We start from the raw sequence: 14,001 nt of genomic DNA, 5'->3' as shown, positions 1-14,001 counted from the left end.
ACATGCCATGGGGCAACTTAGCCTGCAGGCCACAACTGCTCCAACTACTGCTCCAACTACTGCTCCATCTACTGCTCCATGTGCTACTCCAACTAGTACTCCATCTGCTGCCCCAACTACTGCTCCATCTACTGCTCCAACTAGTACTCCATCTGCTGCTCCAACTACTGCTCCATGTACTGCTCCAACTGCTGCTCCATCTACTACTCCATCTACTGCTCCAACTACCGCTGTAGCCCTCGCACCTAGAGTCCATGCCCCGGAACAAGAGAAGCCACTGCAAGGAGAAACCCTCACACCGCACCTAGAGAGTAGCCCTGTTTGCCATAACTAGAGAAGAGCCCATGCGCAGCAAGGAAGACCCAGCAAAGCCAAAAATTAATCAGTTTTTAAAAACACAGGGATTTTAACCCCTTAGGCAAAAAAAATAAGCTTTGATCACCTATTGTGGCAACAATGGCTAGTACAGAGTACATGTAAAATAGCCAAATCTCAAAGCCAGACTTCAAGTTGAATGATTGTTAATGTGTTTGTTTTTCAGCCTGGTCTGCTTGGCAACTTCCCTGGCCCTTTCGAGGAGGAAATGAAGGGGATTGCAGCTGTTACTGAAATCCCTTTAGGTAAAGTTCACTTTGCAATTTTAAAAAATTTAATAAAGTACCCCCAATTTTTTATTGGGGTATGGTAATGCATACAGTGAAGTACACAGATCTTAGGAATACAGATCAATTGAACTTTTAAAATCCAGGAGTGTGTGTGTCTCAGTCATGTCCAACTCTTTGCGACCCCATGGACTGTAGCCTGCCAGGCTCCTCTGTCCATGGCATTTTCCAGGCAAGAATACTGGAGTGAGTTACCATTTCCTACTCCAGGGGAGCTTCCTAACCCAGATATCAAACCCATATCTCCTGCATTGGCAGGCAGATTCTTTACCACTACACCACCTGGGACTCCCCATGCATACATGCATTTAATCACAACTCAGAACAAGATACAGAAACAAATTATAGCAATTCAGCCTGCTCCATTCTGCACAGTTCTGAACCTCTTGGTAACCACTATTTGGACTCCACCTTAGGTTAGTTTTGCCTCTTAAACGTCGTACAAATAGAGCCAAACAATATGAACTGTTGTCCGGTTTCTTGTACATACTATTATAGGTAGTAGGCTATTGTATGACTAGGATATTTGTCATTTCCACATTTGAGTTATGAACATTCTTGTTCATGTTCCTTGATGGGCATGTACACTCATTTCTCTGGGATATGACCTGGGTTATAGGGTAGCTGAGTATTTAGCCTTGGAGTCTCTGCCAACCAGTTTTTCAAAGTGATTGTAACTGTTGACAGCATAGTATTGATACAAGACTTTTTTCCACTTGCTGATTCTCCATGTGATAGTGTCACTCTCTTTTATTTGGGCATTTTGTTGAGTGTGTTATGTTCACTCATTATGGTTTAATTGGGGCTTCCCTGATAGCTCAGTGGGTAAAAAAAGTGAAAGTGGAAGTTGCTCAGTCGTGTCTGACTCTTTGCGACCCCGTGGACTATACAGTCCATGAAATTCTCTAGGCTGGAATACTTCCCCTTCTCCAGGGGATCTTCCCAACCCAGGTCTCCCGCATTGCAGATGGATTCTTTACCAGCCGAACCACAGTGTTTCAGTTGGTGAAGAATCTGCCTGCAATGCAGGAGACCCCAGTTGGTTCAATTCCTGGGTTGCTTCAATCTGCTGGATAAGGGATGAGCTACCCACTCCAGTATTCTTGGGCTTCCCTTGTGGTTCAGCTGGTAAAGAATCCACCTGCAATGCAGGAGACCCCAGTTGGTTCAATTCCTGGGTTCCTTCGATCCGCTGGAGAAGGGATGGGCTACCCACTCCAGTATTCTTGGGCTTCCCTTGTGGCTCAGCTGGTAAAGAATCTGCCTGCAATGCGGGAGACCTGGGTTTGATCCCTGGGTTGGGAAGATCCCCTGGAGAAGAGATAAGCTACCCACTCCAGTATTCTTGCCTGGAGAATTCCATAGACAGAGGAGTTTGGTGCGCTGTAGTCCATTGGGTCGCAAAGGGTCAGACATGACTGAGCGACTAACATAAGTGATCTTTGCCTACCCCCAAAACATAATTCTTGCGTGTTTTCTTCTCTATGACTTTTGTTTACTTTTTACAGATAGGCCCATGGTGTATCTTGAATTAACTTGCATATGGTATGGGTTAGGGATCAAAGTTCCAAGTTATTTCCAATTGACAGTACTGTGTACTAAAAAGGCTATCCTTCCCTCAGTGAATTCCCGTAGTGCCTTTGACAGAGGGAGAGACCCCTACCTGACCAGCCATGCAGGCTCACTCAGAGTATCTGCAGACACTTAACGTTTGACGAAGCAAAAACTCACATAATGATGATAGTTACACCTTTTTTTAGAAAATAATTTTCTAACAATGTCACGATTCTGTGTATTGACCAGAAAATTTCCTTTTTTTTCTCATAGGAGAGATTATTTTATTCAATATTTTCTATGAATTTTTTACCATTTGTACTTCAATAATAACAGAGGACAAAGAAGGTAAATGAATGTGTGCTGGGGGAGGGTGGGTGGTACAAAGCACAAAACAGAAGAAAAATATTGAAATAAATGAAATTAGAACTTGTAAAATACAGGCTTGCTATGCATATAATATGTGCATGTTGCATAGGGTTTTATAGATCTTGATTAAGTTTTTGAAAGTGAATTGAAAACTGTTCTTATTTTAAGATCACTGTAACAGCTATTAAAATTTAATTTAGGCATGCGGACCTCTTGCACGAATTGTGTCAGGACTGAAAACATTCTTACTTGTCCTCATAGGCTACTTATACCCCTATTTGTGATTTGATCTAAGTACTCACAGGGGCAGAACAGAGTTTCTCCCATCATTTTCCGGCCAAGGGACCCTGTGTAGACCAGCTTCACTTTTCCATATTTTTCCTGACGAGTCCTTAGATTACAAGGCCCAGGGTGATGTACCCTGATTCGCTGTTATTTTTTGACCTGTACTCTGGGTATAGCTGTAGGTGACAGTCCCTGAAGGGGGGCGTGTTGGTAAGTCACATTAGGTGAGGGCTAGATAGCTTCGTCTGAGGAGAACCGTGTCACAGTGAACCAAAAAACATGGCCGCTGATCTTCTCCCCATCTTCTAATCTTACCTGGAGCCCTGTGCTCTCAGGTACTGAGGAGGAATCTGACCAGTGTGACAGGGACAGCCTTTTCATCTTGTTAAGGCTTGTGATGTTAGGTGCTACTTAATTCTTACTGTTGAATAGTTAGGAATATCACTTAATCAAAGTTAAGTGTCCAGCTTTCGTTTAGAATCAAATCATCCTGTCATAGTTGCTGTTACATGCCTCTTCTGCTTGCTTTCAATTTAGGTCATCTACTACATGGGCGAAACATGGACTTTGGAGTATTTCTTGGGTAAGTAAAGAACAATTTGCTGTGTCTCAATCCCTAAATCTAGTAGGTGGTATTACATTGATGAAAAAGTTAAGTACCAATTCATTCCCAGAATATGACCAGAAAGGAAGACCCTAGATTCTTTAGTTTTGAGACCAGATTAAGCACGCTCCTGTTCAGTTGAGAGTTTATACCTGAGTTGTACCCAGTAAACAGAAATGTGGAGTGTGTGTGAAGGCCCTAAGTCTACATCTAGTTTATTTTATTGCTTAGAAGAATAGCATTCTATTTCATGTGTCTTCTTTACCTTCCTGAAAAAAAAATATGACAGTGCTTTGTAATTGGTGACCTAAATATCTGGGATTTGCTATTTATAGGCTGTGTCATGTTGGGGGAGTTACTTAACTTCTCTGATCCTCAGTTTTATCTTACGGAAAATGGAAGATGAAACTTACCTATATTGGAAAATCCTTGTGAAGATTGATCATTGGGGATTAGGTCGATAAAGCACCTGGTATAATGCCTGACCAGGCTTCCTTGGTGGCTCAGATGGTAAAGAATCCACCTGCAACGTGGGAGACCTGGGTTCGATCCCTGGATTGGGAAGATCCCCTGGAAGAGGGCATGGCAACCCACTCTAGTACTCTTGCCTGGAGAATCCCCATGGACCGAGGAGCCTGACTGGCTACAGTTCATGGGGTCACGAAGAGTTCGACACAGCTGAAAGACCAAGCACAGCACACAGCACAGCGTAATGCCTGACCGTCGTCGTCATATTCATCCTTATCGTCACTGTTATTAAATGTCACTGAAATTTGTCTTTTGTAGGTGGAATATAAATAATGATACCTGGGTCGTAACTGAGGAACTAAAACCTTTAACAGTGAATTTAGACTTCCAAAGAAACAATAAAACTCTCTTCAAGGCGACAACCTTTGCTGGCTATGTGGGCATGTTAACAGGATTCAAACCAGTAAGGAATCTGTTGTTACCAGATTTTACAGGGAGCTCTGTGTGAATGATGGAGTCTAAGGAAATGAGAACCTGAAAAGAATATGAAGCCCCAGTTCGTCCCAGTGTACTTCTTGTTACCTTTAGCTCACAAGGTAGAGAAGAGTAGGGGGAAGTGAAGATTTCTGAGCCTTTTATGGAGATAAAGCCCGTGGTGGGTCTCTAGGGCTGTGAGTGTAAACTTGGATTCTGGCCATGGCTCTGCCCCTCAGGCAGGTTAGTTGTTAAGTCCCTGAACTTCAGTTTCCTTGTTGGAAAAGTGTGGCCAATAACATCCATCTACTTATCTCACACACTAGATGTGAAAAATGCTTTGAACAAGCTGTTAACAGAAGGTGATAGTATCATGCCTTGATTTAGGCCCTGATATATAACAGTACAGAAACAGCACAGCGAGAGGGCCTTAAACAGGATGATGGAGGTTTCTGACCTCACTGCTTTCTTTTCAGGGACTGTTTAGTGTTACGCTTAATGAACGCTTCAGTATTGATGGTGGTTTTATGGGTGAGTAGAGAGTTCTTAAATGAAATGGGAATTTCATAGCTGTTTGAAGAAGAACGCTAGGCTGTGCTTTCTGATTAATAGTTTAAATCTCTTCTAGGTCCTGTGACACTGTGTGTGTTTGATCTCTTCCAGGTGTCATGGAATGGATTTTGGGAAAGAAAGATGCCCAGTGGATAGGGTTTATCATTAGATCAGTTCTAGAAAACAGCACAAGGTAATCTGTTCGGTTGCTTTATTATCACATTTTTTATTTTTTTAATTTTTTTCTTGAGGTATAATTGGTACTAGTATAAGAAGCATACTACAAAATGTTTAGATATTTGTATATATGGCATAATGATCACAATCAGTCCAGTTAACATCTGTCACCACACAATTACAATTTTTTTCCCTGTGATGAGAACTTTTAAGATTTATTCTCTATGAAACTTTCAAATATTCAGTACAGTATTATTAACTGTAGTCACTATGATGTACATGATGTCCTCAGGACTTGACTTATTTTATAACTGGAAGTTTGTACCTTTTGACCCCCTTCACCCATTTCCCCCACCTCTCACCACCCTGCCCCCATGTCTGTCAGCCACCAGTTTGTTCTCTGTACCTGTGAATTTTTTTTATTTTTTGTTTTTAGATTCCACTTCCAAGTATAATCACATGGTATTTGTCTTTGTCTAATTTATTTCATTTAGCAAAATGCTCTCAAGGCCCATCCATGTTGTCACAAATGGCAAGATTTCATTCTTTTTTTTATGGCTAAATAATATTCTATTGTATACGTACCACATTTTCTTTATCCATTCATCCTTAGATACTTAGGTGGTTTCCATAACTTGGCTTACTGTAAATAATGCTGCAGTTAATGTGGGGGTGCAGCTGTCTTTTTGAGTTAGTGTTTTCATGTCCTCAGATCATTACTTAGAAGTGGATTGCTAGGTCGTGTGGTAGTTGTAGTTTTTTGAGGAACCTCCATACTGCTGGTTCCGTAGTGACTGCACCAATTTACATTCCACCAAATTCCACAGGATTCCCTTTTCTTCACATCTTGGCCAACCCTTATCTCTTGTCTTTTTGATAATAGCCAGTCTGACAGGTGTGAGATGATCCTTATCATTGCTTTGGTTCACATTTCCCACCTTTTCATACACCTGTTAGCCACCTATATCTCATCTTTGAAAAAACATCTGTTCAGATCCTCTGTCCATTTTTTAATCAGATTGTCTGTTTTTTGCTATTGAGTTGTGTCAGTTCTATATATATTTTGGATATTAAATCCTTATCAGATGTATGATTTACAGATATTTTATCCAGTTCAGTAGGTTGCCTTTTCATTTTGTTGAAGGTTTTATTTGTTGTTTAGAAGTTTTTTAGTGTGACATTGTCCTACTTGTTTATTTTTGTCTTTGTTACCTTTGTCTTGGTGTCAGATCTAAAACTTATTGCCAAGTTGTGTCAAGGAGTGTATTACCTGTTTTCCTTTAAGAGTTTTATGATTTCAGGTCTTATGTTTAAATCATTAATACATTTTGATTTTTGTGTATGGTGTGAGATAGTGGTTTGGTTTCATCCCTTTGCATGTAGCTGTCCAGTTTCCCAAACACCATCTTTTGAAGAGATTGTTCTTCCCCAGTGTATATTCTTGGTTCCTTTTTCATAAATTAATTATGGGCTGTTTATTATCTTTCATTGATCAACGTGTTTTTATGCCAGCAGCATGGTTTTGATTACTGTAGCTTTGTAATACAGTTTGAAATATAGATGTTCTTCTTTTTCAAGATGGCTTTGGCTATTCATGGCCTTTGTTATTCCATACAGATTTTAGGATTGTTTGTTCTATTTCTGTGAAAAATGCCTTTAGAATTTTGATAGAGGTTGCAGTGAATCTGTGTAAATTTCTTTGGGGTAGTATGGACATTTTAACATTAATTCTTCCAATCCATGACCGTGGAATATCTTTGTTTATTTGTGTCTTCTACTTCTTTCATCAGTGTCTTATAGTTTTCAGTGTACAGGTCTTTCACCTCTTTGGTTAAATTTATTCCCATGTATTTTATTCTTTTGGATGTGATTGTAAATGGGACTATTTTCTTAATTTCTCTTTCTGATCGTGTTGCTAGTGTATGGAACCACAATTGATATTTGTATACTGATTTCCTGTCCTGAAACTTTACTGAATTTATTATTCCTAAAAGTTTTTTCTTGTGGAGAGTCTTTATTATAGTATTATGTCATCTGCAAATAGTGACAATTTCACTTCTTCCTTTCTGTTTTGGATACCTTTTATATCTTTTTCTTGCCTTATTATTCTGGCTAATACTGCCAGTACTATATTGAATAAAAATGGTGAGAGTGGACAAGTTTGTCTTGTTCCTAATCTTAGAGGAAAAACTTAACTTTTCACTGTTGAGTATAATGTTAACTGTGGGCTTCTCTTATATGGCCTTAATTATGTTAAGTAATGTTCCCTCTGCATACACTTTTTTGAGATGTTGAATTTTGTCAAATTCGTCTGTTAAGATCATATTTTTATCCTTCATTTTTTTTTATTCTTTAATTGGAAGAAACTTGCTTTATAGTGTGTTGGTTTCTGCCATATGACAACGCAATATCGTCTCCCTCTTGGGCCTCCCTCTCCTCCCCACATCACAGAGCACCACGCTGGGCTCCCTGTTATACAGCAGCTTCTCACCAGCTTCTGCTTGACAGGTAGTGGTGTGTATATGTTGATGCTACTTTCTCCATCTGTCCCACTTTCTCCTTCCCTCACTGTGTCCACGGGTTCATTCTCTGAATCTGCGTCTCCCTTCCTTCCCTGCAGATGGGTTCATCAGTGCCATCTTTCTAGATTCCATATGTATGTATTAATAGGCAATATTTGTTTTTCTCTCTCTGACCTACTTCACTCTGTAGAACAGGCTTTAGGTTCATCCACCTCACTATAACTGACTCAAAAATTCATTCTTTTTTATGGCTGAATAATATTCCATTGTATATATGTACCGCAACTTCTTCATCCATTCATCTATCCTTCATTGTTTAATGGGTGTATCAAATTGATTAGTTTGTGGATGTTGAAACCATCTTTGCATCATGGTACATGAACCTTTTAATGTAGTTTCTTTTAAATTACTAATATTAAAATACTTCTGAGCTTTATCTTCCACTGAGAAACTATTTCAGAATTTCTTAGGTGAACCTTTGACACTCACATGGAATTCTTCATGTTTGTGTGTGTGTTTACAGCAAGAAAATTACTTACTTAAAATGTGCTAAGGATAGTGCATCTGTGAAGGGCATCTGTGAAGTTTTCTTGGTATGCAAACAATCCCCCACCCATACAGAAAAAAATTTTGTATAACAAAATCTTCATTTAAATCAAAATACCTGTTAACCTAGAAGTTATATTCTGTGGTGGTACAGAAATCTGGTAGTAGCAAAACTTCCTTTAGCCAGTACTACCATCCAAATGACCTAGAATAAATGGATATCAGTCCTATTTTTAATGATTTCCAGGGCATAAAATTTAGTAGTCTTATTTGAAAATCCATTTCCATTTTTGATAGCTCTGATTTTCAAGTAATAAAATAATTTATATTATTTTCCCTAGTTCTGTTGTTGAGTAAAAGGTATATAGACTGTAAGGGTAGATGATGATCTCCTGAGGATGTTTTGTTTGTCCTTCACGTTTGAGGGAACATTTCAGATCTCACTGTTTCACTGCGTAGGAGCTAGGGACTGTTTCTCCCTGAGCCATTGTTCACTATCCTTTTTAGAAAAACGTGTTCCTCAGATGTTTTCCCTTAGTTCCACAGCTAAAAATTTCCATTTCAGGTCAACTAAAAGCATTTCCTTTGTTCTAAATGTTTCTTTGTAGTTACGAAGAAACCAAGAATATATTGACCAAAACCAAGATATTAGCCCCAGCATACTTTATCCTGGGAGGCAACCAGTCTGGGGAGGGTTGTGTGATTACACGAGACAGAAAACAGTCTCTGGATGTATATGAGTAAGTACATTTGCTCAAGCAAAACAAGCAGAAACTAAAGCATAGACAAACATATGTGTGGGTTTAAGGCGGAAAGCCTAGGAAAAATCTCTCTTTGTATCTAGACTCAACCCCAAGCAGGGTAGATGGTATGTGGTACAAACAAATTATGACCGATGGAAAAATCCCTTGTTCCTTGATGATCGCAGAACACCTGCGAAGATGTGTCTGAACCGGACAACCCAAGAGGTACATTCCCAGTGTCATATATAGAGAGAAATGGTGACTATTAAAGATAATCTCCATTCTAACATTTTTCATTGGCCTTTAAAGAATTTATAAACCTCCTAACAGTCATTGTCTCTGGACAGTTTCCACTGAGTTTTTGTTTTGTTTTTAATGTAAAAGAGCAAAATTTTGCCATACTTTTCCCTTGTTAATGGTGGACACCACTCGGTGGAGTTGAATGTCAGGAATTGAAGAGGGAAAGAAGAGAAGACAGAAAGCATGCTATATTAGAATCATCACCTACAACAGTGACCCCAGGGAAATTCTTTTATGGGGGTTGGGGGAGGTTGATTGAAGAATATCTTGGTCTAATGACCCATTTGTGTGGATAAAGCTGCCAACATCTGTATTTAATGTACTGAAAATAACTATTTTTGTGTTTTAGAATATCTCATTTGCAACCATATATGATGTCTTGTCAACAAAACCTGTCCTCAACAAGGTATTTTTTTAAATATATGTACATAATGTGTGTGTGTGTATATATATATTTTAGGAAAAGAATTTGATCCCATGTTAAACCTTTCCCCTCTTTGTCTTGGATCAATCAGAGCTAGAATTCCAACTCATGTTTGGTTTAAGACTGCTTTTTAAAATGTTTTTGTGTGACCAAAAGCGTAACTCTTGGGGTGTGACAAAGTAGTTGGTCACTGCAGCTTGATATCCAGTTTGGTCAGAGTATTATTTCCAACTTTACTTACATGGCATTTGGATTGAATTTAGCATGTTATTAGTGACTTCTCTGTCCATGAGGAATTGAATGCTGTATGCTGCAACTAACACCTAATACTAGACAAAACGAAGTCTGAAGTCTGTTTTCAGACAACTTTTCTTAGTGGATTAGGTTTTTTTCTTAAACGTTATTATAGCCTTTTCCCTTTTCCCTACTCTTTAGCTAAAATATGCAGAAGTCTTCTGATTCCTCTGATTTTTTCCATTTGTTCCTTCCCTTCTTTTGCTGACCCCTAAGATCAGTGTGGCTCTATGTGTCCTGCCCATTAGCATTTTGATGAGAACCTGGCTTCTGAGGGAAGCCTTCCCTCTGCCCACTGACCCTAACATCTCATTTTGCCCACGCCATCTTTGCTTGAGTTCACGGTTGGGTTACTTATAGATTCTTGTGTGAGTTGGGTGTGTATCTTCTACTGTGCATGTCTCACTGCATGAGAAATGCATCCAGGATAAGAAAAGCCAAAGCTACGCTTTTTATACTCCACAGTACACCACTGGTCTTTGGAAAGTATGCATTGAGGAGCGTTAAGTGAGCCTTAAAGCATTGTTGGTGAAGCAGTATACTGCACAGAATTAAGACCTGGTAAAGAACTGAACATTCTCTCCCACACCTGTTTATGACGTGGTAATGGTTCTATTGAAGTCAGTTGTTTTCATTATTATTGACTTATTATATGGATCTTTTGTTTTGTGTCTTTACACACACACACATATACATATATCCACTAAGGGAAGCGTGGCATGCTGCAGTCCATGGCATCGCAAAGAGTCAGACACAACTCAGCAGTTGGACACCACCAACAAATTTAATGTTAAGAAGCTTCATAAGCAGTTCCATAAGAAGTGCTAATACAAGTAGGATAATTGAAGAACTGAAAAATCCTTCAAGTAAAAGTTGACTTTTCTTTCAGCTGACGGTATACACAGTCTTGATAGATGTTACCAAAGGTCAATTTGAGACGTACCTGCGGGACTGCCCAGACCCCTGCATAGGGTGGTGAGCACACACCTGGCCTACAGGACGCGCCCTCTGTGACATCGGGACGGGGAGCTCACGTGGGGCTGAGTGGAGCGGCCGTCCAATCTCCTTCCAGACACTCAGGGCAGTTTCTCTTTGAGGCGTGTGCTTGTCCTGCAGAGTATGTTTATAGTTCACAGGCTCTTTTTGCCATAATGGTAGATGATTGCTATGTAACAGATAACTTCTTTCAGTGAAGTACAGCAGTCATCCAGAGTTTACTGTGATTCATTTTGGTCTGACATTTGGGGGCGGGGATAGGCAACTAAAACTGTGGTGGGACCCTCCTCCATGGAATAAAGCCAGGATTCTCTGTGAGCACTGAATCCTGTACCTGCGTGTGAGTAACAGTTCAATAGCCCCCATTAACTCAGTTTTTCACTTTTATCTACGTATTTGTTGTATGTTTTTGTCTTTTCCTCCTGGCTCTAACTACTATTAAAGTCAATACACCATTGTCTCTGCTGTCTGTATTTCACTAATTTTGACTGGCATTCAGCTGTATGTTTCTCTTCATGAGCATCACATTGAGTCTGAATAGAAGGTGGCACTAGTAGTAAAGAACCCACTCGCCAATGCAGGAGATGTTGAGATGCGGGTTCAATCCCTGGGTCGGGAAGGTTCCCTGAAGGAGGGCATGGCAACCCGTTCCAGTATTCCCGCCTGGAGAATCCCATGGATAGAGGAGCCTGGCAGGTTATGGTTCATAGGGTCACAAAGAGTCAGACACAACTGAAGAGACTTATTTAGCATGCACGAGTAGTACCTTTTGGGGTTCTTTAAGTAACCAGTATGCAAGGCAGGCTTTTATACTCAGAATTGAGGTGTTTCCTTTTCATAATTAGCCTTCAACTAACCCCAGGAAGTTATTAAATTTCAAAAACAGTCCCAGGTTCTGTGAATCAATAGTAAATAATCAGGTCAAAGACAAATGGAAAATAGGATACGAACCATTACTTAACTCTTCGTTAAGTATCATTGAATACATTTTTTAGTTTGTCCTTGCGCTCAGTATGTATATTTTTAAATGTAAATTACTAAAAATGTGTTACAGAAATCAATCTATTTATAAGTGCTAACAGAACTTGTTAACCTTTCATATTTTCACAATTTTGAAATGTATGCCAGCTGGGCAAGACTTCATTTCTGTATAATGTCAGCTGTCTTTGTGACATTCAGTAGTCATTGGAAGAAGTGTCAGCAGTCATGTACGCTGATTGAGTGTATATGTATGTGTTTGGTTTGAGGGTGGCGCCTATGGAGAAATCCAAGCTGAATATATTTGAATTAACATTATAGGGTTATGTAAGTGGGTTACTGAACTTATGAGTGATCACAGTCTTACATGACTCATTGTAAATTCAGTGGTTATCAACCTAGCATGTAGGCGTCCAAAGGCAGCTTCTCCCCCGACACAGGGGGTGCTTCCACCAAACTGCAGTGATGCTAGTATTACCTTAGTGAAGCAAGGAGAATTACAAGAGGTTGTGTGTTAAAAACAGGATTTGATTTTTAAAAATCCTCTGTAATTTGCACATTTCATAATTTTTTAGTAGAAAATGTCATGAATTTTTCATGAAGTCCCATGTCCCCTGCAGTTTACCTCAGCGTGTCTTAAGACAGTGTCATTTTCTCTGTGTACCGGGACATGAGAAAAGGTGAGGAAGCAGAGTCAACAGCGCTCTGGATGGACACCCGGAGGCCTGGCTCTGACTCTTGATCACCCAGTGGTGCACCCTGGGACAAGCCACCACACCTTTCTGCCCCCTCAAGCCTGCCTTTGTCAGGTGAGGGTTTCAACCCTGTTTTCCCCCAAGGCTTCTTCTAGCTTTATGAATCCAGACTTAAAATGCATCTCAGGTTAGCAGGCAGATAGGGAGCAGCTGATATCCAGGTGCTGTTGGAGATGTCAGGACCATTGTAGTTTTCTTTATTCACAGACATAAGTGGATGAATTTTTTCTTAATAAATACTTCAAAATAATGATGACACTTAATTTACAGGAAGCAAATTAATGTGCATTGTTAAAAGCAATTATGGGAGTAGCTCAGATGCCTCCAAACAGCCTGTCAGTTGCAAATGGTGGTTATACACAGATAACACCTGGTTAACATGTATATCTCACACACAGGCAGTAAATATGTTTTGAAAACATGTAACTCCTAAGTTCAATACCAACACTATATATCAATCTCAGGAAAACATAGTTAATTCAAGTTACGCCCTACAGTCGCCCACTGGGCTAAATAATTTCAGCTCCCACATATAGATAAGATATGAAACGGGGTTGAAAGCATTATTTCAAAGTATAATGATAAGAGAGAGGAAGTCTAACAAGTCAAGTGCAAGACCATGTATGCCCAGGTGTTTGTGGGTTAAGTGCAACCTCACTACTTGCAGGATCAATGACCAAGAAGAAAAACCTTGATGCTAAAAAGTTTCTGTTTTTCATGTACTCAAACTACAACGGACCATATCACCAAATGGAATAAGTAAGACTTTTCATTTTAGTTACTGAGAGTAAGTATTTCATTGTGTAACTAACACTTAATCACTGGCTCACCCTGATATTATCAGTAGAGAATTAAGTTTATTGTCTGAACTATAGAAAATAGATTATATATATTTTTCCTGTTAATTTACAGTTGCTAGATGGAATGAGTAAAATTTTCACTGCAGTTTGCCTTTAAGGATACTGAGTTCTTGTATGTAATAATTTCAGTATTGAAACTATTGCCAATTAGAGTTGGCAATAACTCTCATTGCCAGTGAACGATTATGTCACATAGGGGAAGGGGCACCCCTGGGCGTTACGAGACTTGGGTTCTAGTCTTTGCTCTGCCACTTACTTTCCCTGTATTTAAAACAGGAAGAAATCAAGGCCCAATGGAAGATCTTTGATATTTGCCAAATTTTTAGGGCAACCACAGACCAAGGAATGAGGTTTGGCTGTTTTATAACCAAAAGAATAAACCAGTAAAAATTTATGTTTTTCAAATCATTTCCATGTAGAAAATCTGCCATCGCCAAA

General features: G+C 39.5%; 1 protein-coding gene across 6 annotated transcripts in view; it reads left to right on the top strand.

Annotated features, from left to right (window-relative positions):
• Positions 1–11,430, top strand: part of ASAH1 (N-acylsphingosine amidohydrolase 1) — a 30,342-nt gene extending 18,912 nt beyond the window's left edge. For 4 of the 6 annotated variants that reach the window (XM_081521671.1, XM_081521668.1, XM_081521673.1 and 1 more), the window contains 10 exons: positions 542–620; positions 2,490–2,564; positions 3,408–3,453; positions 4,261–4,405; positions 4,893–4,947; positions 5,080–5,161; positions 8,822–8,953; positions 9,058–9,181; positions 9,606–9,662; positions 10,864–11,430. In XM_081521671.1, coding sequence (XP_081377797.1) covers positions 542–620; positions 2,490–2,564; positions 3,408–3,453; positions 4,261–4,405; positions 4,893–4,947; positions 5,080–5,161; positions 8,822–8,953; positions 9,058–9,181; positions 9,606–9,662; positions 10,864–10,953 — 885 coding nt within the window. In that variant the 3' untranslated portion in view covers positions 10,954–11,430. Of the gene's footprint in view, positions 1–541; positions 621–2,489; positions 2,565–3,407; positions 3,454–4,260; positions 4,406–4,892; positions 4,948–5,079; positions 5,162–8,821; positions 8,954–9,057; positions 9,182–9,605; positions 9,663–10,439 lie in introns of all 6 variants that reach the window. The other 2 variants (XM_081521669.1, XM_081521670.1) reach the window with 2 other exon arrangements.
• The last annotated feature ends 2,571 nt before the right edge of the window (positions 11,431–14,001 follow it).

This window comes from Giraffa tippelskirchi, chromosome 8 (assembly GCF_054371585.1).
Source record: "Giraffa tippelskirchi isolate mGirTip1 chromosome 8, T2T-mGirTip1v1.2.pri, whole genome shotgun sequence".
Lineage (NCBI taxonomy): Eukaryota > Metazoa > Chordata > Mammalia > Artiodactyla > Giraffidae > Giraffa > Giraffa tippelskirchi.
The sequence above is the reverse complement of the archived record's forward strand: the minus strand, read 5'-3'. Positions and strand labels throughout refer to the sequence as shown.